The following is a 26,886-nucleotide window of genomic DNA, read 5'->3' on the forward strand; positions in this document are numbered from 1 at the left end:
ACAATACAAAGAATAATATCCACAAAACGTATATTGAAGCTACAGGACATTGAGTTTCCAGGGAATGCCCATACACCCCAAATCTAACCAGCTCACTCCCTCAATCCACCCCCTCCAAAAGAAAGACCAGGTTTGGAGTATACCCAGAGGTGAAAGTAAGCCGGTCCGGTCCGGTACGGGGTACCAGCAAGAGCCAGTGCGCCGTGCCAGACTGGACCGGCTTCTGCGGTGGTGATTTAAAGGGCCCAGGGCTCCAGCTGCTGCAGGGAGCCCTGGGCCCTTTAAGTCCCTGCCGGAGCTCCGGCAGCCAGGCTCGGGTGGGGATTTATAGGGCCTAGAGCTCCAGCCGGTGCGGGGAGCCCTAGGCCCTTTAAAGCACCGCCGGAGCTCTGGCAGCTGGGCTCCCGCGGTGATTTAAAGGGCCCGGAGCTCCGCGGCGGCCGGAGCCCCAGGCCCTTTAATTCACCCCTGAGCCCCGGGGCTCCCATTCACCTCTGCAGCTGGTAGCTCCGGGGTGATTTAAAGGCCCTGGGGCTCCCAGCCACAGCCGGAGCCCCAGAGCCTTTAAATCTTGAAAGGCCCCGCCTCTTCCCGTTGAGGCCACGCCCCCGCTCAGGACTCCAGCGTCCCGGTAAGTCCTTTAAGTTACTTTCACCCCTGAGTATACCCAAGGTAACAAACCCTGAATCTGGAGGACACTCTCTTTAAAGCAAAGATGGGCCCAAACCAGAACTTCAGATCGAAGCATCTTCAGCTTTTGGGTATATCATTGGGGGATGGGGTGGGGAGGAGAGTGGGGGTGGTTTAGACTCAAAGCCCTGGATCCAAGCCCAGCTCCTTCCAGTTTTGGATCTTATCCGGCTCCGGTTTAGACAGTGCTGAAGTATCATGGGGATGTGATTTCCATCCAAGATAGCAGAAGTCTCACAAGATCTAGCGGATCACCTGAGAAATTCTGTGTGAATGGCCCTCAAGGGCTTCAGCATCACTTAATCCAAACTCAGACACAGCACTGTCTTGGCCTCAGTCTTGAACCCTTAGATCCAGCCTAAACCTGAGCTGTAACTATATCTAGCTCAGAACAACAGCTGGCTGCCCCACCTTCACCCAACAGCAGATCACCAACAGAAAACGTACTCTGTGATGCTGTCTCATGATACTTGATGTTCTTTTTTCCTTAAAGCTCCAGCTCTCAGAGTCTTGTGATTACATGAGATTCTCACTTTTTTTTTTTTTAAAGTAAGTTTCTAGCCCTCCTGGTTGCAAAGAAAAGCCTGAAAACATGACCTGAGTGTAACCCGAAGACTCTGAAAATAGACGGCAAAGAAAAATAACCCAAAATCTTATTATTTTTTAAAGTCTTATAATTTTTAAGCCAGTCTCATGATTTGGGGGATCCCAACTCAGTTTTGAACACCTGAGGGAGGTGGGATGATGCACTCTTCTAAGAAAGCACCTCCTGCCCACCAGATTAATTCAAACCAATTCTTCTGCTGCTGCTTTAGGTGTTGATGATGCCATCCACTGTTTCAGGAGAAACACAGATCCCTGATTTCAGATCTTGGCCAGTAAAAGACCTTTAATTTTCCTCTTTGGTCATCAGCAACTGTATCTGAAGTGGGATGTGCCTGAGTGCAGGTACAACAAGTTTCCCAGCACTGGCCAAGGTCCAGCAACAGGAGATGTTTGCTCATCCCTATTAGATCATTCAAGCATCTCCTCCTGTAGATGGCCTCTTGCCTGGAGGAGGACCAAAAATTCTCCACTTATCAGGGCTATGGTTTGTAAGGATCCAAAAAGGGATCATGTTGCATCTCCTTTCCTATCTGATGCTGGTGACCAATTGTCTTTTTGCAGCGCACACACACACACACACACACACACACACACACACCCCACAGCTACCAAGGAGGGGGTTTGTAGCTATGGCGTTCAATGAATGATTAACTCTGATCTACATATTAACCATTGCTGTTCACTCCCTCCTGCCCTGCAGAGTGCCGCGCCCCATTTCCGGGTGCTAACATCTGATATCCCTTTGGCTTTGCCAACGGACTGGTCAGGTGCTGCGGACGTTTCTGGGTTTAAACTCGAAGCCCATTAAACTGTGGTAATGATTAATCGGGGACTTCTGCACAAGAAGTTAATGATGAAATGTCATGCCCTCATGTCACACCATGCTCTCTTAGATAGAGCCTGTGTCCCAGAGTCCACCACAAAGAAGTTATCTCAGCATAAGAAAAATCTGCTAGGCCCAAGTCCAGTGTGGGCAGACCCCGGCACAGCAGGATCAGGGCCTTAGCATCAGCATATAAAAACTTCTACAAGGCAACACTCCCCAAAGCACAGTTAAGTTCAACAGGTGATACTTAGGATCCGCACCCAAAGGCTCAGGAAGGCTGCAGCGAGCAGGGTTTGAGTGGGGACATCAACTCAGGAGCTGCCGCTCCGCTCATGCACTGGGAGGTCACTGCATATTGTAGCTGGGGATGTACGTCATATTTACCTGAAACAGGCCAATGTACAAACTTCCATCTGTGTTCAGCAGACCCAGAATCGGTGCCCTAGCTTAATATATTAATTACCTGCCAATTGATTTAATGGCTTTATGGTACTACTCTGGAGAGATATTAGTGCACGTTGCCACTTTCTGTCATTATATTTTGATGTCATAGGGAATTATAACATGTTAGCAGAACACTGCCCCATCCAGTCTGGTAGCTTGTTTCACAGTGGATGCCGACATGCCTTTGAGGAAGCCAAGCCTCACATTGCAAGGAATAAGCTGATTTGGGAAGGTCATTTTTCTTCCTAAATTCATCTATTCATAGAAGATCAGGTTTGGAAGGGACCTCAGGAGGTCATCTAGTCCAACCCCCTGCTCAAAGCAGGACCAATCCCCAGATAGATTTTTGCCCCAAATCCCTCAAGGATTGAACTCCTAACCTTTAGCTTAGCAGGCCAATGCCCAAACCACTGAGCTCTCCCTCCCACTATTGAGTTAGGCATAGTGCAAAATGGTTGAGATTGGTTTCCCCTGAAGCAGTAGGTACAGCCCTCAGCCCAAGGTAGAAGACTGGGCCAAATGAACCAGTGTTCTGCTCTGGGTATGTCCCTGTAATTCATCGCTATCCCTGCATCCCATGAGGATTGCATTGACTATCAATCATGGACAATGGGGCAGAGTGGGGGTATCAAGGTGGCCTTATGGGTCAGACACTGGACTAGGCTTCTGAAGAGCTGGATTCAGTCCCAGGTGCTGACACAGATTCTCCGTGGGGCCTTGGGCAAGTGACTTAATCACTCCATTCTTTTGCAGACCAGCAATAACAGTTCCTTTTTCTCTCTCGTCTTGGCGATTTCCATTCTACGGTCTTCAGGGCAGTGCCTGTCTCTTATGATGTTCATGGATGGTGCCTATCACCACGGGGCCCCATTCTTGGCTGGGGCTCTAGGTACTTCTGCTCTATAACTGATAACAATTCCCGGATTCTGCTCCTCTGGTTCTCCCAGACACATAAGCTGCAGCCTAGTGTCTGCATTTAAAGTGAACCATTTTGTTATGGATTTACAGTGGCTTGAAATGCGGTTTCTCCTCTCCCTCCTGACTTGGTACAAGTGAATAGGCAGCGGAGCTGATGACGTTTCATAAAATCCTTTGGCTGGCTTCTTGCTCATTGCTCAAAGACAGACAGTAGGGGGTACCTTGGCCTGCTTGCCATCCACGGCTGCCAGGATAGAAATTCTTTAGATCCTGGGCTGAGTGATGCAGGATTAGAGGATCATAAATGATTCCACCATTCTTACAAGGAGGATTATACTGCTTTATGAGTCATTGCCAGAGGCAACTAACAGCCATATCCTGTCCAGCATTTGGGTACACAAGACTCCTGTAGATGTCAACACAGATGTCAAATGGAAGCGGCGAATGAGGATCTGGGACCTTTAGTACGTATGGCCAGTTCACCTGCTGGCACGAGCATGTGTCTCACAGGGATTCGGAGTGTCCCAAAGCTTGGATAGTAGCAGGCCCGCCGACAGCAACTCTGGGCCCCAGGGCCGTCCCTAGGGGGGTGCGGGGCGGAAGTGACGAATCTGTCACTTCCAGGACCGACCGCGCTGGCCAATCGCACCAGCCCACAGGGCCTCGAAAAGCGCGGGGCCCGGAGCGGTCGCCCCAATTCGCCATACCCTAGGGACAGCTCTGCCCATGGCAGAACAGTCAATGGGCCCCTAGAAAGAGCCGCTGGACATTTGGGCAGTGCTGCGCCCGCACTGGCTGGTGCCCAGCGAACTGCTGCCAGCTGCGCGGTGCACTCTTCTGGCCCGGCCAGGGCTTCCACATGCCCGCCTGGCTGCCTTTGCTGCCACCGGTACCACCCCACACATACCTAGGAGCCCTGCGGCCCCCACCCCCAGGAAATTTAAAAGGGCCCAGGGCTCCCAGCCGGTCGCTACTGCAGCAGCTGTGGTGGCCGGGGACCCCTGGCCCTTTTAAATTGCCTGGACCCCTGGGCAATTACCCCCTTGTCCCCCTCCCCGGCAGTAGGCTTGGATATTGGCTCTTGCAGGACTGATGCCTTCACATTTCACGGCATAAACTGAACCCTAGCTGGGCTTGGGAAAACCTTTCTCCCTCAGGGTGCAGCATTGCACAAGTAGGTGCATTATGCAAAGGAAAGGGTTTTACACTTTCTTCTGAAGTACCCAGCATTGACCACTGTTGGGGAGAAGCAGAACACCTGTCTAAGGCCTGTGGCCTACCAGTCCCTGAGCTGGGAAGAGGAAGGAATTTAAGAAGCTAAAAGAGAAACGGTGTGAATACTGAGTCCGCCAGAAGGGCGATTCTGACCCTCCTGTCTGAGGCCTCGCGTCTCATCTGAACAGTAAACTCACAATCCTTGCTGTGGGCCTTCCTGGGCTAGCTTCATAAAGAAAAAAGAAGATGAGAAGTCATTCTTCCGCTCTACTCTGCTCTGGTTAGGCCTCAGCTGGAGTATTGTGTCCAGTTCTGGGCACCGCATTTTAAAAAAGATGTGGAGAAATTGGAGCGGGTCCAGAGAAGAGCAACAAGAATGATTAAAGGTCTTGAGAACATGACCTATGAAGGAAGGCTGAAAGAATTGGGTTTGTTTAGTTTGGAAAAGAGAAGACTGAGAGGGGACATGATAGCAGTTTTCAGGTATTTAAAAGGGTGTCATAAGGAGGAGGGAGAAAACTTGTTCACCTTAGCCTCTAAGGATAGAACCAGAAGCAATGGGTTTAAACTGCAGCAAGGGAGGTCTAGGCTGGACATTAGGAAAAAGTTCCTAACTGTCAGGGTGGTTAAACACTAGAATAAATTGCCTAGGGAGGTTGTGGAATCTCCATCTCTGGAGATATTTAAGAGTAGGTTAGATAAATATCTATCCGGGATGGTCTAGACAGTATTTGGTCCTGCCATGCGGGCAGGGGACTGGACTCGATGACCTCTCGAGGTCCCTTCCAGTCCTAGAATCTATGAATCTATGAATAAGACAATGCTACTGCTGCTGCAATGTGTTTCACATTTGAAAAGGCAAAAGAAACTCCATTCTGGAAGCCAGTGTCCCAGATGCTAAGTGAAGCTTCCGTTACCACCTTAAAGTTTGTTTGATGACCTAGGCAGAAGATTAAGACGTTATCAAATGCCCAGGAAGAGTACTGAAAGCCCCTGTCCGGGAGCAGAAAGGGGCATGCTCGCTAGAGGACAAGTTCCTCTCCTCTCGCTTTAATCAGCTATCGTTAAAAAGCAGCTCCCAGCAGGAATGTGACATTACACGCAGCAGCTATTCCATATTATAGCTTTTAAATACGGTAATACATTCTATATCAGACGCGCAAGCTGGTGAGCCACTTTAGGGCCTGCTCCTGAAAACACGCACAGGCCGATTATTTATACTATGACAGCACGGGTGGGCCCTTCGTCTGTAACCGCCTGTCTCTTTGTTGTGATTCTGTACAGTGCGCCATGCACCAGGGCTGGCGTTTCCAGGTGCCCCCACAGTTCAAAGGATAATAACTGCTATCACAGCTCCAGCGTGCTAGGCCTTGTACACGCACGGAGGTAGATGCTGCCTCAAAGGGCTCTTTGTGGGGAGGTTGGTGCTGCTTATAATCTATGCAGACAAGACAAGTAAAGGGTGGGATGGGAAACAGCCGTGCAGAAAACAACCCCAGCTCACTGGCAGAGCCAGGAACAGAACCCAGGTTTGCTGAAGTACAACTGGTTCTCAATCCACTAGACAACACTGCCTGCCTAGCCAGTTTCACTTCACTCACATAATAGCGCCATTAAAACTACTCAAGCAAGCGAATGCATAAGCGCTTGCCAAGACTGGGCCTCAGAGGCTCACAGATACAGTATGTGTGATGTGACAGGCCGAGCGTGTATTACTGTGTGTTGTCACCTCAGCCCAGCTTTATTCACCGCACTGTTCACCACCACTACACAGAGCGCATGCCCAAAATTCACTGGGCTGCACTTTTGAAATTTCTCCAACTGTGGGGATTGCAATGGGGTGTTGGTTCCTTTAAGGGAGACGACTGGCCTACCCTGGTGGGGGACCAGCACAACACCAGGGCACTCTGGGGGATGTAGTCCACAAGGACTGGTGGGGCATGTCCTCCAGGCACCATGTGACTGTGGGCTGGGGCAGAAGGGCATTCTGGGAAGGAGTGCCAGGGAATATAAGGAGAAGCCTGCCCTACCAACAGAGTGAGCTAGCTAACTAGGTGGGGGTTGTTCTTTGAAGTATTGTAAGGGGTGTGGGGTGAGGTGGGGCTCACTACCAGGTCAGCTGGGGAAGCAACCCAAGCAGGGCATGCAAAAGCCGAGAGAGAGGCAGGCTCCTATAAAAGGACCCCAGGGAAGGGTGAAGGAAGCAACTGTTAGCAAAGCAGAGAGGTTTGGGGAGGGCAATTGAGTGCTAGCTTCCTGCTTGGGACTCCATCATTGGGGTTTTCAGAGAGGGGTGGAAGGAGGCACCAGATGGCGTGCAGGTGACAGGTTAGGGAGGGCCAAGGAAGTGTGACAAAGATAAAGTCTCTCTGCTTTGACCCTATGGCCAAAGCACTTAAATGGCATGGAATCAGCCAGCCAGAAGGTAAACTGAGGCATAAAGTAGCCTACCCCAAGAGGCAGATGGCACACCAGAATGGAAACTGAAGCAGCAGATGTACTAGATAACTGAGGTAAGTCCCATTACGGAGGAATAAACTGAAAACCCTTCCCCTCAGTACTCCTGGGCGTGGGAAACCCTAAACTCCCCACATCCCATTGACTTCACTGGGGAATTACCTATGGGAAATAAAAGGGCACAACCCCCTAGTGTCCTAGCATGCATTGCTGCTGTATAATTCAGTGCTCCTGCTCTTCTCACCTCTCCTCCAGTAACCCCAGTCTACAACTCACACAGGGCTATCTTCAGCTCAAGCTCCCCACTTCCAGGCCTTGGCTTACAGCAATTCCTCTGCACAGCTTTGCTTGGGGAGCCCTGGTGCAATGGGATGTAGGAGAAAGCGATGCTCTCTATCCCCAGCAAGCCATCTCCACCTAGCCGACAGAGCTAGCAACAGAACAGTCTCTTCTGGGGAGCAGATATTCCTGGGCTAAATCAAATCTGACTGTGAATTGGGGAGGTGGGGTAGAGGGGATGGGGGATGTTTCGTTCAGAAATGCATTTGTCTTACCTTGTCCTGCCCCCAAACAACCTGGAGTTGTGTTAAAACTTGCTAAAGAAAAATCAATCTCTCTAGGCATGAGGGCTTGGTGAATTATTCTGCCCTGGGCAACTGTGCTTGGATGTGTGGTCATGTGCCACTGAAAGGAATTACAGCATTATTTGCATCTAGAAAGCTGCCAGGCATGAGTGAAAACTAGTGCAGAGGCTGGAAGGCAGCGATGGGTGAGTGTGCCCAAGACAAACTGGGATATGTGGTTCATTCTCATGGGGCTCACCGCAGTTGGACCAGGACTTAGTACGTGACAACACTATGTATTTCCAAAGCACCTTTCAACGGGCCACAAAGCATTCCACAAACAGGAATTCATAATCCTTGGCCTTTATACAGCATCCTGGCATCTAAGCATGAATACTGTGTAAGTAATCATGACAATAGCCCGGTGAGGCAGGTAAGCATCATCCTCATGGGGAAATGACCCCCCAAAAGGTCGTGACCTCTGCAAGGCCACACAGCAAGTCAGCAGCAGAACTGTAAACAAAACCTAGGTGTCCTGAGTTCCCCTCCTGCTCCAACCACTAGACAGCGCTACCTCCCAGCACAGAGCAGGGAATGAGCTATACCACTTCTGTTTGGTAGAAGGAAAAGAGCGGGCTGCTCAGAGCAATGTTGGTCCCTAACTCTTGCTGCCTATTTACATTTTATCCCTGCACATTCAAATGTGCACACGCACAACCGCTCTTGCATGGTGACAGGTTTCACAGTGGTAGCCGTGTTAGTCTGTATCAGCTTAAAAAAAAACAAGGAGTTCTTGTGGCACCTTAGAGACTAACGGCTTCTCTAGCCCACGAAAGCTTATGCCCAAATAAATTTGTTAGTCTCTAAGGTGCCACAAGGACTCCTCGTTTTTTGTTTTTGTTTTACAACCGCTCTTGCTCACTACAGTATTCCATTCCCAGTCCTGCCTCTCCACAGACTTGCAGCAACTGAGTTTTAAAAATACTGCAGGCCCCGCTTTCGCCTCCTTGTCTGTGTGTGAGTGAACAGGAGCTAAACTCCAGGGCTACGTGGAAGAGATCAGAGTTCCTTGAGAAAAGGAACCCGTACTGCTGGGCAGAGGGACATCGGCCAGCCGGAAGAGACTTCTGGCCTCTGTGCTGGCTGCTCTCGAATTGTGGAAGGTCTGTCTTCAGCAGTTACTGCAGGCTTCTAGTTTGGGGAAAGCTCTGTCTCAGGGGGGAGGGTGGGGATTATAAATTGTCAAACAGTTTCCTCTCCCAATTTTTTCTAACTTCATGTGACCAGGCTGCAAGCTCTGAGGTGTCTAACATAATCCATGGGAAGACAGAACACAGCGGTTTGCTTTAGTGTTTCATTCTCCAGAAAAGATGGCAAATCGGAGTTAACCCTTTGGACACTGCAGTCTGTGGGCCCAATTCTGTTCTCGGTTCAGTGCAAATCCAGAGCCACTATTGAAATCGATGGAGTTACTAGGTGCAATCCGACCAAGTGAGCAGGAATAAATTCTACGGAGAATAGCAAAATTGTAACTCTACTAGCAGATACTGGGAAGGTGATATTCACATGTGGTGACTAAGGAGAGGGTGACCTTGCCTCCAGATTCAATCCTGAATCAATTCTAGGGTAGGGTGCTGGGGCCTGGACCTCTTGGAGGTGCCACTGTTTGAATGGAGGCCCTGACCACCTGTGAAGGTCTTGTAGCATCCTTTGTAAGAACAGATCTGTCAGCTCTTGCCAAATCCCATGGGGGAATTGTGTTCTGCCTACCTAACAAACCTCTCCCGTTCCATTTGGATAACTTCCTTGGCATGCGCCACGTGCAGTATAAAACAGTCGCCATGTTGCACCCAGAGGTGGCTGCATTTCAGTAGTGGGAGCAGCAATCGTAAGTTAGCTTTGTAAATGTAGGGCCATTCATTACTATTTGTATGAACCCAATCCACTTTTCACTCTCCTAAATAAACTACAGGGGAGGTTTAAAAAAACCTGCATTCTTAACATGAAATAGTGCAACTCTCCTTGCAGCTCACAGTTCTGCTACTTCCACTTTGTCTGCACTAGACTTTTAAAGAGGTTTGAGGCAAATTCTGCACTGACTCCAGGGTTGCCCGTCAGTACAGAATTTGCTCCATAAAGGCCACTGATCTTGTTTTCCTTCTGTAGGAGTAAACTAACATTCCCACACTCTGATAGAAACCTTTGATCTGCACAGATTTAATTAATTACTTATGAATCTCTGGCCAATGTTACTCTGTTTGTCTCAGTGCGTCTCAACCCCCCCAGTCACTTCATGTAGTGGAATAGCTGAGAAGTGAGCACAACTAATAGATTCGCCAACTTGTTGCTTATGTAACAGTCCCTTTTTTTTTTTTTTTTTTTTTTTTTTTAAATAAAACCCACTGAGGTAGCAATAATGAGCTACCATCTAGAACAACTTTAACAGAGCGCTGGAAAGGGGCCAAGACCTTTCCAAATGGAAAGTATTCTCCTCGGGAATCACTGCATCAGATTTCAGACAAGCACTTCCCATTTTTAAATCTCCAGTTTCCAGGAACCCATTCAAGTGTGTGTGTGTGTGGGGGGGGGGGGGGGGGGGATAATTTAAAAAAGTTTGAAACTGTATGATGGGCTGAAAGCAGCTGGGTGCAAAGACAGGTTTGCAAGACAGAAATAACTGAAAGAAGGTCGCGGTGTGGTTTTAAGGGATTGTTTGTGAAACCGGCAAAACTGTCTACGTGCCAGGCTTACAGTGCAAGTAATTGTGCAAAAATGTAAGTGCTTCAGGACAGGGACCATCTCTCTGCTGGGTTTATACTGTGTCTAGCCCAACAGGGGCCTGATCCCTTATTGTATTATCACAATACAAAATGTTAAATACACTTCAGTGGGCTCAGAGAAGAGCCAGGAGAAAGATTACAAAACCTGCCTTCTAGTGATAGACTGAAGAAGCTCATTCCATTTAGCTTACCGAAGAGAAGGTTAAGGGGTGACTTGACCACAGTCTGTGTAAGTACCTACCTGGGGAACAAATATGTAATACTGGGCTCTTCAGTCTAGCAGAGAAAGGTGTAACCCAATCCCAAGGCTGGAAATGGAATCTGGACACACTGAGATGAGAGAGAAGGTGTACATTTTGAATGGTGAGAGTAATCAATCACTGGAACAACTCACCAAGGGTCGGGGGGGAATCTCCGTCGCTGGCCATGTTTAAATCAAGAGTGGATGTTTTTCTAAAAGAGCAGCCCTAGGAATTATTTTGGGGCAGTTCGCTGGCCCGTGTTATGTAGGAGGTCAGACTAGAGGATCATAATGGTCCCTTCTGGCCCTGGAAGCTATGAATTCCCACGTTCCAACTGACCCCCCCCCCTTTCTTCACTCCAATTCCTCCTTTTAAAAAGCTGCCCCTCTTACAAAGCTTTCTGACCCTGTTCGGTGCTTGCTGTAGCAGGGTAAGAATGAAATTCACCCCTGTACGGAGGGCCAGCTGCAGAGCTAGGCACCAGTTAAGTCCTATCTTGAGGACTTAGGTGGAGCATAGGCCCCTGTGTACAGGACTGACTTTGCCCTATAGCTAATGCTACATAAGCTCTTTTGAGGAGCGATCTATGCTTGTAGACCATGACAAGGCACAATACAGTTCAGGAGAAAGGAAGGCAAGTGAGAGGGTTATTGATGAGAAAGAGGGAGGGGATTAAAGGAGTAAAATGGGGGCGTTGAGACCTCTAAGGATTGGCGGTGGAGGGGCTGGCTGGGCAATTCCAGGTCATAAACCCACCCCCTGGGAGTGGATCTGGCTTGTTCCCCTTCTGTCTGGGACTGTATAGTCTGTATGTGATGCAGTTTTAATTGTTCCCAATTGTGGTACTAGTCCTGCAGCCCCTTAGAGCGAAAGGGGAGATGCTTCCCAAAGACGGGGCTGCCCTTGGAGAGCCCCTAGACCGCCGCGGCAGCTGTGCACTCAGAACTTGGGTGGATGAGGCCTGTGATGATGATGATTATCATTCCATGGACCCGCCTGGCACCAGCGAGAGAACACGGCTCAGACAGTTCAGTCTGCTGGAAAACAGAAATGCAGCCTCCCTCTGCATGTGAAAACCATTAGGCAACAGCACAGAAGCAACTCATGAGGCAAAACCCGTGAACATTCCCCTATCAACCATGCGTGCTGGAGGAACAGTCCGCGTCTGTCCCCGCTGCCAGAGATGGGAGGAGGGGGAGGAAAGAGACACCAGCTTTGTGTCACACGCACAGGTGGCAATTTTCAAAGCCGACTGGGGGAGTGAGCTACACCCCTCTGGTTAATTTCAGAGAGAGAGAAGTGTGGCTAACTCCGAAAATAACAACCAAAGTTTGGCGGGGAGACGCAGGGCCAAAGGGGCTACACAACATCTTCCCTCCACACACGTCACAGCCTGTTTGCCAGTGTTGATCTAATGCTGGAAATGCATTACGTGAGTGTTAGGAATGGGAACATCTGTTTTAGTTAAGCCATGCTGGGAAAGGAGAAACGGGATGCCACCCTTGACCACAACCAGCCCAGCTATAAGACAAGGAGATGAACGGAGAAGTAAAAAATAGCCACTTAAACGTTCTTCCAAGCGCCACGAGCCTGCCAGATATAAATAAATAAAAGGAACAATATCTGGCTTCAGCTACTAGAGGGGCCCATGTGTTCTTGTCAGTACAATAACTCCTGGTGTCTCTCCAGGGACGCAATGATTTTGTGTTTGCAGAACAGCACCCTTCAAATATCTAGACAGATAATGGACATTTAATTAGGGAACTGCCTGAAGAGATCTGAGCCATTAGTAATTATCTCTGAGAAGTCATGGAGGGTGGGAAAGAGACCCAAGGACTTGAAAAGGGCAAATATAGCGCCTATCTATAAAAAGGGGGAATAAGGACAGCCCAGGGAATTATAGACTAGTCACCTTAACTTCAGTACCTGGAAAGATAATGGAGCAAATAATCAAACAATGTTTGTCAGCACTAGAACTGTAATAAGAAACAGTCATTATGGATTTATCAAGACCAACCTAATATCCTTCTTTGACAGGGTAGCAAGCTTGTGAATGGGGGGGAAGTAGCAGATTTCATATATCTTCACCATCTTGCGTGACCGTCTCATAAACAAACTAGGAAAATATAACCTAGACGAACCTACTATAAAGGTGAGTGCACAACTAGTTGGAAAACCATACTCCGAGAGTAGTTGTCCATGGCTCACAATTGAGCCAGAAAGGTGCATTGAGTGGGGGCTCGCAGAAATCTGTCCTTGGTCCAGTTCTATTCAATATCTATTCATAAATGATTTGGATAATGGCATAGCGTGTACATTTATAAAATTTGCGGCTGATACCGAGCTGGGAGGGGTTGCAAGTGCTTTGGAGGATAGGATTAAAATTCAGAATGATCTTGACAAACTGGAGAAATGGTCTGAACTAAATAGGATGAAATCCAAGATGGACAAATGCAAAGTACTTCATTTAGGAGGGAACAATGAGTTGCACACACACAAAATGGGGAATGACTGCCTAGGACAGAGCACTGCAGAAAATGACCTAGGAGGTGTAGTGGGTCACAAACTAAATATTGGTAAACAATGTAATATCATTGCAAAAAAAAAAAAAAAGGGACCATCATTCTGGGATGTATTAGCAGCAGTGTTGTAAGCAAGACACGAGACAGAATTCTTCCACTCCACTCAGCACTGATAAGGCCTCAACTGGAGTATAATGTCCAGTTCTGGCTCCAAACTTCAGGAAAGATGTGGACAAACTGGAGGAAGTCTAGAGGAAAGCAACAAAAATGATTTGAGGTCGAGAAAACGTGACCTACGAGGAAAGATTGAAAAAATGGGGTTTGTTTAGGCTGGAGAAGAGAAGACTAAAGGGGGACTTGATGATAACAGTTTTCAAGTACATAAAAGGTTGTTTGAGGAGGAGAAATTGTTCTCCTTAGCCTCTGAGGATAGGACAAGAAATAACATGCTTAAATTGCAGCAAGAGAGATTTTAGGTTAGACATCAGGAAAATCTTCCTACCTGTGAGCACTGGAACAAATTACCTAGGGAGGTTGTAGAATCTCTGTCAATGAAGGTTTTTAAGAACAGGTAGACAAACACCTGTCAGTGGCGATCTGGATAATACTTAATCCTGTCTCAGTGTAGGGGACTGGACTAGATGATTCTACAATGTACCCATCACCTTGGTATCTAAATATACAACCCAGGACCACTTGCACCCCAAGTGAGAATTGTACTGCTACATCCAAGCATACTCCTGAAGGGACCTGTAAACAGATGCTTTTACCAACTTGATCTAAAACTCCACATACTATAGAGTCAGAAAATCACTTCACTTCCTTCCTAGGGTGTGGCTTTTTGAACAAAGAAATTATCTGCACAGCATAAAAATTCATCTCAGACCTTCCCAAGTTTGGGTGCTTCTAGGGTACCTCCTCTGAAACTGCTCAGCCCCCACCCTACATCCTCTCTTCCAAGAGCCACTCCCATCTCTTGGGGGCTACAAGCCAATTACCTCAGCAGAACCCACTTAACCCATTCTTAGTAGGATCAACACCTGCTAACAGGATGGGGTGTTTCTGAAAAATACTGACTGCTGGTTATAGAGCCCAAAGAATTTTACAAACTAAAGGCCACAATGGATGGTGTGCAGCATTTTCTGCCCCACCAAAACTGCAGGGAAGGCAGGTTCAAATCACTGCCTACAGAATTTGCTGTAAATGACGCTGTTAGCTTCTCAGTGGTCTGCAAGCCCCCCACCCTTTCAAGGAAGACCTTGAGGCAGCTGCAACTGGGGAAGCTCTGAGCACCATGAAGCCCTACTGGTAAGGTACAAGGAGGGCAAGGGATTGCAGTGCATGGGTAGAGAGCTGTGTAGCGCCCAAGGCTGGCACAGCAAAGGGGCTGCAAGTCCAAGTAGAATGTCATTAGTGACATTTGCATTGGGAAACTTGCACAGAGCCGTTTTCAAGATTCCTGGCTCTAGCCCATCCTGCCAACTCCTCACCGGGAACCCCAGTTTCAAAGCAGAAGCAAGGTAGCCTTGTGCCTTAACAATGACTTTATTACAGAGACGGTGGTATCATCATTGGCCAAATTCTGCCTATTGACATCAGCAGGCCTCTGTAAGTGAAGGCGGAATCCAGCCCCCGGTGTCTTAGTTTTTTCTGTACACAGTTTTCTTCTTTTCCCACAACACTGCAAAAAAGACACAAATCTGAGCCAGTGTGAGTCTGGTCACACATAATCTGTAACTCTCTGTCAAAGGGTAGAGGGGGTTGAGTGTCTTGGCATGAACACTTTTCAAATTATCCCAGTTCCGATACTCAACGCATGCAAACTCCAACCGAGGAACGCGTGTGGTTCCATAGGTGCCGGAACTGGGGGTGCGGTAGCACCCCCTGGCTTGAAGTGTTTTCCATCATATCCAGGGTTTACAGTTTGGTTCAACGGCTCTCAGCACCCACACTATACACATTGTTCCAGCACCCTTGGTTGGTTCCCATTATAGCGTGTACCCTCAATACAAAAATGTTACTCACACGCTAGCAGGCTCTGGCCTAGAACACATGGCTAGTGTTTGGATTTTCTGTCCCCGTTGCCTAACAGTAACTGGAATGTAATCAGACAAGAAATGATGACTTGAACGCAATTTGAGATGGGTAAGACAGTTATGAGTTCCTGGCATGGGGTTTCAAAGCTTCTTTCATCATGAGTTTTTGGTTTGTTTTTGTTTTTTTCTGAATGGTCTTAGCTTGCAAAAATCTGTTCAGCAGATTCTGTTATGTTATTGTCAAAGTCAGCCAGTCCAGTCTCTCCCATCCCATGATGACACACTAACTTGCTTTTCTTAGGGTACTAAGCTGTTAGCGGTGCATGCTGTTCCTGTCCTGAATTCCATATTGTGCAGCCAGATGTTCTCTGCCCTTCCCGTTTTGGTAAACGTTGTTTAAATTGTGCTTTGGGGATAGGAAAAACAAAGGCAAACTTCTATGATGCCTCTCAGCTTGAGAGAACTTGTAAATAGCTTTGGGATATCTTCCCAATCCTGCAACTGGCTCCATCCACGTGGGCCCCTGGCTCCCTGCACAGCCCATAGCTTCTGACATGCCCACCCCAGAGGAGGTTGCTACTGTTTTACTAGCAGCACACACCAGTGCTATGCTGAAGTTGAGGACAGGAAGTGAAGAATACTGAATCAGTTGAAACCTGAGTGGGGATTTCAGGAAGGCAGCCTGTATAAACCAAATTGGCATTACAGCATGTTACCATGGTTACTGTCCCTGCTCTTACTAAAATCCCCCTGGCACTTTTCATTACCACACACAGTCCACACCTCCTTTTTCATCTCTGCCCAAAAATGGCACTGGTACAAACCAGTGCACTGTAACACCAGGCTGAGCACTGGCACAGAGAAGTGTTATCTAATAAATTAAAACCATTGTGCCATATATGGGACTTTCCTGGGCTCTCATGCTATCTAAGTACTGACCAGGTCTGGTGCTACTTAGCTTCTGAGATATGAGACCACAACCAGTGGTGGTCTGTGTTTTCGGCTAACCTATTCACTACAGGGTTAATAGGTAAGTTTCCTCCCAGTCAGACTCTCTAGAAAATAATGTTTATTTCTATTTTAAAATCCATCAGCTGCATGGCTCTTAAAAATTGATGAATACAAAAACAACAAAATTCTGGTTTCTAGTCATGGTTTCTGCAATTTTACCACAAGAAATGCTACCCATGGTTATATTGGAAATTGCAAACACTGTTACTGATGACCAAATGCTTTAAATCTCTTTTCATGATTTTAATTTTTTTTTTTTTGTTACCCTTTACAATTCAGTTTTTGGCTTGCAATGCATTGTAAAATATTTATACCTCGCATGTAGTCTTGCTGAAGCTAAACTGGAATTTATTATCAGTATCTTAGGGCTGGTCTATACTAGACAATTAGATCAACCCAGCAACAGCACTCGGTGGTGTGAAAAAGCCACACCTCTGAGCGATGTAGTTAAGACAGCCTAAGGGGGTATGTCTACACGACAAAATTATGTTGACCTAAGTTACGTTGGCATACGGCTGCCACACTAACTAAATCGCTTTTGCGTGTTCACACTACGCTCCTTGTGTCGGCAGTGCTTAGCCTCACCCGGAGCGCTTGTACCGACTGTACTGTCAGCGTGGCCCATTGTGGGATGGCTTCTGAAAGCCAGTAACAGTCAATGTAGGCAACACCATGTCTACACTGACAGTGACATCGACATTGACTCTACGGCACTCGGGGAAGTGGAGTTATTAAGTTGGCGTAGCGGGATGATTATGTCAGTGGGAGTGAAATTTTAGTGTGGACGCTTCCATAGTTAGGTCAATGTATGCTGCCTTGCATCAACCTAACTCTGTAGTGTAGACCAGGCCTAAGTTCCCATGTGGACAGTGCTAAATTGATGTAAGAATTCTTCTGTCAATCTACTGCTTCTTGAGGAGATGATTACCTACACCAATAGGAGAACCTGTCTCCTTGGCATAGGTAACGTCTACACTGAAGCGTTACAGTCGCTGTCCCGCTGTAGTCTTTCAAGTGTATACAAGCCCTTAGTAAAAGAGCCTTGTAAGATGTAAACCTAGCTAGCCTTCTCCTGAATGTGAATGTAACTTACAGAAAGAAGGGTCTAGTTCAAAAGCCTCATCCTCTTTGTGGACCAGCCACTAAAGGGGAAGGTGACCTGCTCTGTACATGCATGTTGGGCTAGGCTAGGCTAGGCGAATCAATAGAACTGGGGTCGATCTGGCCCTCAGGTCTTTGAAGTTGACAGGAGGCAGTCCATAGATAGGTGATGGGGAAGCAGTGTTAAATAAGGATAATGCATCCATAAAGAAGAAGAACAGGGCCTGGAGAAGTAGAAGAGGGGAAACACAGAAATCCAATACAGAAACCACTGTGGGGAAAATAATTCACAATGAGATACAACAAGGAATTCCATTCAACTACAAACAGGGAGCAAAGCATTAACCGGTGACTTTTTAAAAATCGCTTGATTAAAATGTAGGATTAAAAACAGCAAAGATTCCCATGGTGCGAGAGCAGAACGAAGCAGCTGAAAAATCTCGCTTGCCTTACTCATGTGAGTAGACTACCAGTGGGCCACCCTGCGTGAATAGTGGTTTGGGATTGGGCCCATGCTTTCAGTTCAAAATGCAAAAGCAAGAAGGAGCTGCATTAAAGGGGTGGTGGAATAAGCAATGCAATTAGTTCTAAAATGAGGGAAGTGACACAAGGAAAATGAATTGCAGAAAGAAAGAGAAAAACAAAATTAATGACACAAAAGCAAAACACCTTCTAAACATCACCTGAATTTCAGGATAACCCAGCCACATGAATTGTACAAAGATAAGGCGTTCCCTCACACTCACCCTACCCATTATCCCTCCCAATAGATTGTTGCAAGGAATGATTAACTGGTCAAGAAATTATTTAGCACAATCATTTTAAAACAATGAACAAGCAAGTCCCACAGCTGGATTTATTTTAATGGTGTTAAAATTCTGTTTCTTAACTCTTTAAATATATAGGAGCAAAACACCACCAGGTACCTCCAAAGCCTCTTCCCAAACACTGATACATACTTAGGACCTGATCCTGCATCACTGAATTGCAGCAGAACTGGGTCTCTAGTGAGCTCTGTATTCACTCCACCCATTTGAGGTGTCTAGCTGTGGTTTCTTAGTTTGTCTCCTTAAATTATTGCTCTTGTTCACATTTGGTTGTGCTGAATTACTAAGTGCAAATTCTTAAATGGTTGGGCTGGAGTCGAGGAGGCAAGAGATTTCTCTGTCGCCCCAGTTTCTACATGGCAGCTTGGCAAATTCTCTAACCAAATACACAGAAACCGCTCTAACGCCATCTCTCAGACTGACAGTGTTTTCCCCAAACAGTAGGTTGTTGTTGTTACTAAAATGCTCTATGCCAGCAGCGGACAAAAAGCCAAAGTTAGACGTCAGAATAAAAAGCCAACGAACACTTAAGATATAGGGGTAATTTGTCTGAAACATCTGGAAGGAGAGTAGCAAACTCTGTAGTCCACTGTAGGGCATTGCTTTAAACAAAACAGACATGACAGTGACACCGCACTAATATCTTAGCTCATTGGCGTCAATCACGTACTACATAATCCCTACCTTGTTCAATGTATTAACTGGGACATGTTTTCCTTCTGTACCTCATGCAGTTTTGTCCTTTCAATAGACTGAGTTCATTTTGTTTTTAATTAATTTTATTCCTGCACCTCAACTTGTGCGCTCGTTTTTTTTAATTAAAAAAAAAAAGTCTGTCTTTGGGGAAAAAAAAGGAAACCAGAACCTCTCGTTTAGGTGGCGATACGGATACTTCTTTGAGTGAAATTCAGGTTTTTCATGACTAACGTAGGGACGTTTTGGTTTTGTGGGCTAGCTGCTTTTGTACAGAGAGAGTGTTTTGCTACCGCTGCTTTGTTTTAATTGGATTTCATTTTTCATTACCTGTCAAGCATGACTTGAATCTTGGATAGGAATTTCTTATGTTTATATGTTGAAATAGAAATAAATAAATTCTATTAATGACTCGGAGACCTACTGAAACTTACCAAGTCATGCAAATAACCGAGTTAGGAAAAACAAAAAATATATGTGCCTGCATCCTTAAAATACATTTATACGGACAGGGTTTGCTTAGATTTGTTAGGCAACATAAAAATAGGGGTTGCTGACACATCCCCCTATAATAAGCAGGGTTAAATTAGTAATACAGGGTCCCAAAACTGCAAAGATTTAACGCACGTCAGTAACTCTACCCGCCTAAGCCGTCTCACTGAAGCTAATGGAATTACTGAAATGTGCGTGTCGGCAGGTTTGGGCCCATAGATCGTAAGAGCAACAACAAGACCTTGCTGCAGCATTCTGATAGTGGTATCACCCAAGAATTACTACTATTATGGATCACCGAAGGACAAATACATGAGTTTCTACTGAACATGTTTAATCTTGAGAAAAGGAGATCTGATAACGGTCTTCAAATATGCTGAGGGCTGTTTATAAAGAGGACTGGGAACAATTGTTCTCCATGTCCACTGAAAGTAGAACAAGAAGCAATGGGCTTTATTTGCAGCATGGGAGATTTAGGTCAGATATTAGGAAAAACTTTCTAACAATAAGGGTAGTGAAACTCTGAAATAATCTTCCAACGGAGGTTGTGGAATCCCTGTCACTGGAAGCTTTTAAGAACCAACTGGACAAACACTTGTCAGGGATGGCCTAGGTTTTCTGCCTCAGTGCAGGGGGCTGGACTTGATGACTTTTCATGTTCCCTTCCAGACCGGCATTTCTATGGACAAGATTCTAATCCCTGTATTTAAAAAAAGAGTCACGAAGATACTGCAGAGGTGTCAGAAACAGTAAATATTCACAGGGGAAAGAAAACAAGTCTCTGATCTCAACTGAAATCTAAATCAGGATTATCTGTCTCACCAAAAAGATCTAAGATCCCAAACAAAAAGTTTGCATAAATCCACAACCAATGGGAGAAGAACACTTTAAGATAGTATCAGAATTCCTCTCAATTGGGGTGAACATACAAAACGACCAGGGTTGCCACTTGAAAACTCTTGCATTTAAAGTACCTTTTTACGTTAAGGACTGAAGATGATCAGTTTACACAATAGCCTTTCCTCTTACGTTTGTTTAGACATTTTATATGAGATGTCTTCAAGTTATTTGCCTTATAGGGTGACTAACTTTGATTTGATGTTGCTATTAAGTGGATCAGGAGACTGCTTTCATCTAGGTGTGCATACTCTATTTCTGGCAGTACTTGTTTTCCTTGGTGAGTCTTTGGATGTGGCATTTCTTCTGTATTCATGGTAACCGTTCCCTCAGTGTTCGCAATTCAGAATAAGAAAAGGCCGTGTCTGTTATGTTGGCCAAAAGAGGTTTTATCACGAGCATTCCTATCCTAGGCTCTGATTCTACACTTTTGCACACACGTAATCACATTGACTTCAGTGGGACTGTTAATATGTGCAGAACTGCTAAATTGAGGACTTCACCACAAAGTTTATATAATTCCTTCAGGGTTCATAGTTGCTGATCAGTACTGCTTTCATAAAGGTTGATGGAGCTGCATTTTGTGTTTAAAAATTATTTATACAACTTTTCTTGCTACAAAATATCACTGCAAGCCATTACATGAGAATAGGAAGCAGAATATTTAAGTCCAACTGTCTTATCTGTCAATAGTCGATAAAGGAAGCACATAATGGTTAGGTTGTAGAGTTTCCCTCCTATCTTGCGGGGTGTAAAGATGGGGGGCTAAATGCACCCCTGGAGTAATTGAACTCTTATAGCTCTTATCATACAGTTATGACACCCATAATTACATGCTCACGCTTTCTCCCTGTTAGAAGGTCAAATAGGCTACCAATCTTCCTACACTGTATCTTTCTGTATTTCATATCCAAATTCTGTAGTGCATTTCCAAAGGAGGGGCACAACTTCACCACAACTTATGCCAAGAGACAAAGTATTAAAAACACATATTTTGATCCCCAACAGAGCCTTTACTGTGCACCTAAATGATCCACTTCCTGCCAAAGATCCCTTTGCAAATTCAGATATCGCTCAAATTTGTGAATTCCAAAGATCACTCTTCTTGTGAACCATTCGCATTAATAGGGCTGTAAACAAATAATTTCACATAAATTAAAATAGGAAAAATCCTGCTGCTAATAATATTACTTTGAGGTTTCAATGTGCTTGCTCCAGTGGAATGTATAACATGCTTTGAGTATTTAAGTTAGATGATGTCCAGTAGCTCTTGTATATATTAAGGACCCATCCTAATTGTTCAGGGTGCTTTTACCACGCAACACAGCTGAACAATAATTAGCTGTCTTAAGCACTCACTCGCAAAATTAGTAATACCCATAAAGCCGCCACAATAACCCCAACTCGGTTTTAGAAAGCTTGAACTGACGTTCCAGTGACACTTTTAATCTTCATCACTGTCTTCAGAAGCCTTTTAAAGATCCTTATGAGAAGAGGCCAATTTTATACACCACTTATTTTGTCCAAAGCAACATTACATTTGCAGAACCTCCATCACATATGTCTAACTCTGCCTATTGTGCAGTTCGCGCAACCAGTAAATCAATAAAAATTAATCTTGCCCAGTTGAGGGATTTCTGCAAAATTCACTCTCTACTTTATTTTAAGAAATAAATGTAAAAACTTAGCAAGATGTACAACTTCAAGGAACGTGTTTTTATATCCTAGGGCCAGAGTATGTTTCTACAATTTAAATCTCCCAGTAAAAGAAACACTTAATACTCTAATTTTGTTGTAGGAAAATACTTAAAACACACACCTCCACTTCTAGATGAAAAGCTGTCGTTCTCTCCGAAGCTACGCTAGGTCTGTCCCCTTGATCCACATTATAAAGTTTTCAAAGGTGTTTGTGATTTTTTTTTTAATTCTTAAAAAAAGTACAAAAAGGTGAATGACTTACAGCTTGTATAGGTTCCCGAATACTGCACGCTTTCCGGGACTGCCAGTAGAATTATGCAAAACAATGGCTTTTTAAAGCTTCACAGATTTAAAAATCATTGTTAAGCAACATTAACACTAAAGCTGATATTTACCTTATTGCAATATCAATAGGATGTGGATAAACTGAAACTTTTTTCCTGCACAGGGAAATATCATTTAGGTGTCTGTTTCCTTTTCAACAAAACCTATGAGAGGGTTTTGTCCCCTGAAGAACAGAAAAGTTATTCCCTGAAAAGTTTTATCTATGTAGGACAACTACTGATCTGAACTCACTCATTAAAAGAAAAAATAACAATTCCCACAGCTCCTCTTCAACCTGTTTAAAAGGCTGGACTAGCAGGTTTATTTAACGGACCGAACCGTTCTAGAGATCAGCATGATTCTTAAACTTGACTTGGTCATTAACGTCATGGAATCAAAAGCCAGTTAGAAACGTACTAATCACCTTGCATTGCTGCTACTTCTCTCTAGAAGTTTTGATCAAACATTTGAATTTGTGTATCTGCCCCTGACGCAGCCAGTGCTCGAATCATGGCCACGGGGTTCCATTTATAGATAGGGCCTTCACTCCGTAACTTCCACTGGGGTTCTCTGAAACCCACTGTACCACACCTCCTTAAACCCAAAGCAAAAGGGAACGGCCTGTTATTTTTCTCTAACGTACCAGAGAACACCTTAAAAGCTTGGCGTAACCATAACACTGTTATTCAGGATCCTGGTAGAAGCCTATGGTCTTGAGCTTGCAAATATTTGCAAAGTCTGCACACCACTTAAAATGCAAAAAGTTGAGCACATGCAGAAGTCTTTGCAAAGATCTAAGCCCACAGTCGCAAGGCAGTTGCTTGATTCTGTCAACACTTATGAATGTGAGTAAGTTTATGCATGTTAGCCCTGGTTGTGGGTGTCATCAGCAAAGTTACACATATAACATAGGACGTGAAGGGGCTTCCTCGGTCATCAAATCCAGTGTCCTGCTCCTGCTGGCAGCCCTGTTACTTACACACAAGTAACATAATTCACATGAGCTGTCCCACTGAAGCCATTGTGTGAAGTTACATGCAGCATTGGACCGCCTTCATTTACAGATGCTGGAGTTGTTTCCTTTTGATTTCTCCACCTGGCCACTGTATCATTCTTAGTTAAATCACATGCTTCACTAAGTACAGTTCTGCACACCTTCAAATTCTTGCACACCTAGTACGAAGCAATCTTCCCTTGATTTTTCCATATTTGCCTCTGCTGTCATACATATGATCTCTGTGCCAGCATAAATCACAGCAAGTTCTATTACAAAACCCCCCCTGCAAGACAAGGAAAACTACTGCTGGAAAGAAAAGTTTACTAACACCGCCAGAGCACCTCCAATTCTTCAAGGTGAGATTTCAGGACCCGGCTCACTTGGAAAGATCCCAGCCCCGCTGGGGTGGGGGAGAGGATGGGGGTTGCTAACGTTCACAGCTTTAAAAGAAAATTATTCCACCGTGGAAGGAATGCTTATGCCTCGTGCAATCTAGCTCTCAGCCCTGGCCGTCAGTGCCAGGCCAGTGCCAACCGCAGCTTTGGTGGCAAACAAGAGGTCAGTGGTACCCCCCGCGTTCCTCTTCCTTTGACCACAAAGCAAGGCTGCCCGGCGGAGGCTAGCGCCTGCTGGGGCAAGAGGAGGGGGAGACCTGCCTTCCACACACCTCCCCACTACCACCCCGCAATGCCGGGCGGTGCCAGCAGCTCCCCGAGCCTCGCCACCTCCCGGCACGCAGGGAGCAGAGCGGGGAGTTTGTTTCATGAGCCGCAGGCGGCTCGTGCACGGGTGGGGGACCCCCCCCCCAGGACCCTCCCCGTGCGCCCCCTCCCCGTGCGCCCAGGGCGCAGCCGGACTTACAGAGCGGTGGCTGCCGGCGGGACGCCGCTGGCCGGGCGCTGCTCCAGCCCCCGCGAGGAGCAGTTCACCAGGCAGGAGCCCGGGGCCCTGCCGCCGGCGCAGGAACAGCTGGGGCCGCAGGGCTGGCAGCTCGGGGCGAGGGGGCCCCTGGCCGCGGCCAGCCCCCCGCACAGGAGGCAGCAGAGCAGGCACCAGCCCGAGACGGGGACGCCATGTTTGCGCTGTGATCCAGTGTGTCCATTTCCAAACGGCATCGCTCACTGCGGGCAGGGCATGGCCCCGGCCCGCCGATCCCCCCGGCCCGGACAGCCCCGGGCCCGGGACGCGCTGGGCTCAGCACCGGCCGGCCCGCTGCATGGCCCCTGCCTGGGCTCCGCGGCCCCGACGCATCGCGCTCCTCCGGCCAGGGCTCGGGCTGCGCGCTGTGTCCTGCCCGCCGCTGCAGCGCTGGCCTGGGACGCGGCTAGGGCTCCTCCTCCCGCCGCCCGGGCCGCCGCGCCAGCATCCTCCTCCGCCCTGACAGCTGGAGCCCAGTGCCCCGCGGCTCTGCCCGGGGCCCGCCGCCAGCTCCCCGCTCCGCTCCGCCCCGCTCCGCCCTCCGCCCGGCGTGGGGAAGGGAAGCCAGGCCCTCGGCGGCCAGGGCTGCTCCGAGCCCCTGCTGGCCCCTCTGCCCCCGCAGCAGCCGCCCCCGCCGGCCCCTCGCCGGCGGGAGCTCACAGCCGAGCACGCCCGGGAAGTTGCCTTCTCCTCCGCCAGGGAAGAGGGAAAGAGAGGGAGAAAGAGGCAGTTCTGCCCGCCGGTGCTGTGCCCCCCAGATCCCGTCTCTCCTGTGGGCTGCACAAACCCACCCAGGCCTTCCAGACCTAGACAGACACCACCCCACACCCACACACACTTCCCTATCGCCCCTGAAAGCAAGCCGGCTGGGAGCCAGACGCCCTGGAGCCTACCCTCTTAGGGTGTGATAGTGCATCTGAACGCTTACCATCTAACATAGACTGGCGAGAGCCAGGGCCTAGAAGAAGAACCTGTGGTCCTTCTCCCTTTTTAGAACGGCCATACTGGGTCAGACCAAAGGTCCATCCAGGAGTCCTGTCTACTGACAGTGGCCAATGCCAGTGAACCTAACAGGTAATGATCCAGTGATCTCTCTCCTGCCATCCATCTCCACCCTCTGACAAACAGAGGCTAGGGACACCATTCCCTTTTCCTGATGTAGATACACTGGTCGGGTAGATGGGGAGGGCTTGGGCTGGCTAAAAGCCCAAAACTTCCGTTTTTACCCCAAGTGCACAACTGACTGGACCCACCCACGAACAGACGCACACTCGGATTTGCAAGGTATTTGGCAGCTGACTTCCTGGAGCTGATGTCCATTCTAAAGGGCACCTACAGCTCTCTCCTGCAAAACTCCCGCTGACTTCAGCTGGGATGCTTGGATAGCATGTGTCATAGCTCTGCAACTTATTAGGCATTTCAGACCTCGTTGTCTGGAAGCAGGGCTCAGGCACTGCATGGACGTGGTGAAATGGAAGGGCGTTCCCTTGCTCAACGCTATGTCTGAAATAGCGATGACAAAAGAATCCAGAGGTTTGAACACAATTTACGTGTTGCTGCTCATTAACGTAGCAGATAGAAACAGTGGGGGACTGGCTGGCCCAGGGTATTAACAACTAAATAGACTTCTCAGCATTGGGTCACTGGTTCAAATTCAGCCCAAGTCAGTTGGAACTGAGCCCTGTCAGCATCTGATGATTGTACAATGGCCTGTGGGACTCACGCCAGTTCCTAGTGGCGCTAAGGGTCTCCATTTAAAAAACAACAACAAAACCCATCAAATAGTGCTAGTTATCCCCATGAAGGCAGTTGCTGCACAAAGCCAAGGAAACCGAACTAACGCCGTATCTCTAAAATCAGCTTGCCAGAAAAAGGGTTGAGGCACCTATTTTGTTGCTTTCCAGGACTGTCAGTGCCAGCCCAATTCAAAGCACACCTGGGGAGGGGAAAAAATCATAGATCACATCCTTCTAGTGCCCTAATGTTAATGTGGGGTTTTAGGCCTAACCTTTTGTATGGTGGTAAACAAAGAGGAAGTCTTAGGTGTCGGAGTCCGGCAGGATATAAGAAAGCCTGTGTAACGCAGAGAAGGAAACTCTAGCTACTGGAACAGCTCTTCATGTTCCGTGCCAGAGCGCTCACTCTGGAAACTGGAATCCTTATTCCCAGTCCAGTCCAGCAGGGATTTCTCACTGTAAACATAACAAATGTGTATGTTTGTTGTAGTCTCTGGGAGAGGTTAGCACGTGGCTCTAGCTCACAACCTGAGGAAGCCTGCCTGACCCAGGAAAAGAAAGAGGAGACTTGGCAAGTATCTGTGGCATCTTCCACAGGGGCACAATGCTTCGGAACACAAGTTGCATGTGCAGACGTGATGGGGCAGCAGGGAGGGCAGACAGCAGCCTCTGTGGGAAGTGCAGGAAGGGAACTGCAGAATCAGATGGACCTAAGGAGGTTGGAGGTGGAGAGGTCTCATAGACTTTTAAGGCCAGAAAGGACCATCGGGATCATCTAGCCTGACCTCCTGCACATTGCAGGCGGCAGAACCACACCCACCCACTCCTGTCATAGGCTCCTAACCTCTGGCTGAGTTACTGACGTCCCCAAATCTTGATTTAAATACTTCAAG

The 26,886-nt window shown here is 47.2% G+C and overlaps 1 protein-coding gene across 5 annotated transcripts in view; it reads right to left on the bottom strand.

The window, feature by feature from the left end:
* Nucleotides 1–24,720, bottom strand: part of PKD1 (polycystin 1, transient receptor potential channel interacting) — a 135,079-nt gene extending 110,359 nt beyond the window's left edge. For all 5 annotated transcript variants that reach the window (XM_054041460.1, XM_054041457.1, XM_054041459.1 and 2 more), the window contains exon 1: nt 24,201–24,720. In XM_054041460.1, the coding sequence (XP_053897435.1) occupies nt 24,201–24,454 (254 nt within the window). In that variant the 5' untranslated portion in view covers nt 24,455–24,720. The remainder of the gene's footprint in view (nt 1–24,200) is intronic.
* Nucleotides 24,721–26,886: the final 2,166 nt, after the last annotated feature.

Source organism: Malaclemys terrapin, chromosome 10 (assembly GCF_027887155.1).
Source record: "Malaclemys terrapin pileata isolate rMalTer1 chromosome 10, rMalTer1.hap1, whole genome shotgun sequence".
NCBI lineage: Eukaryota > Metazoa > Chordata > Testudines > Emydidae > Malaclemys > Malaclemys terrapin.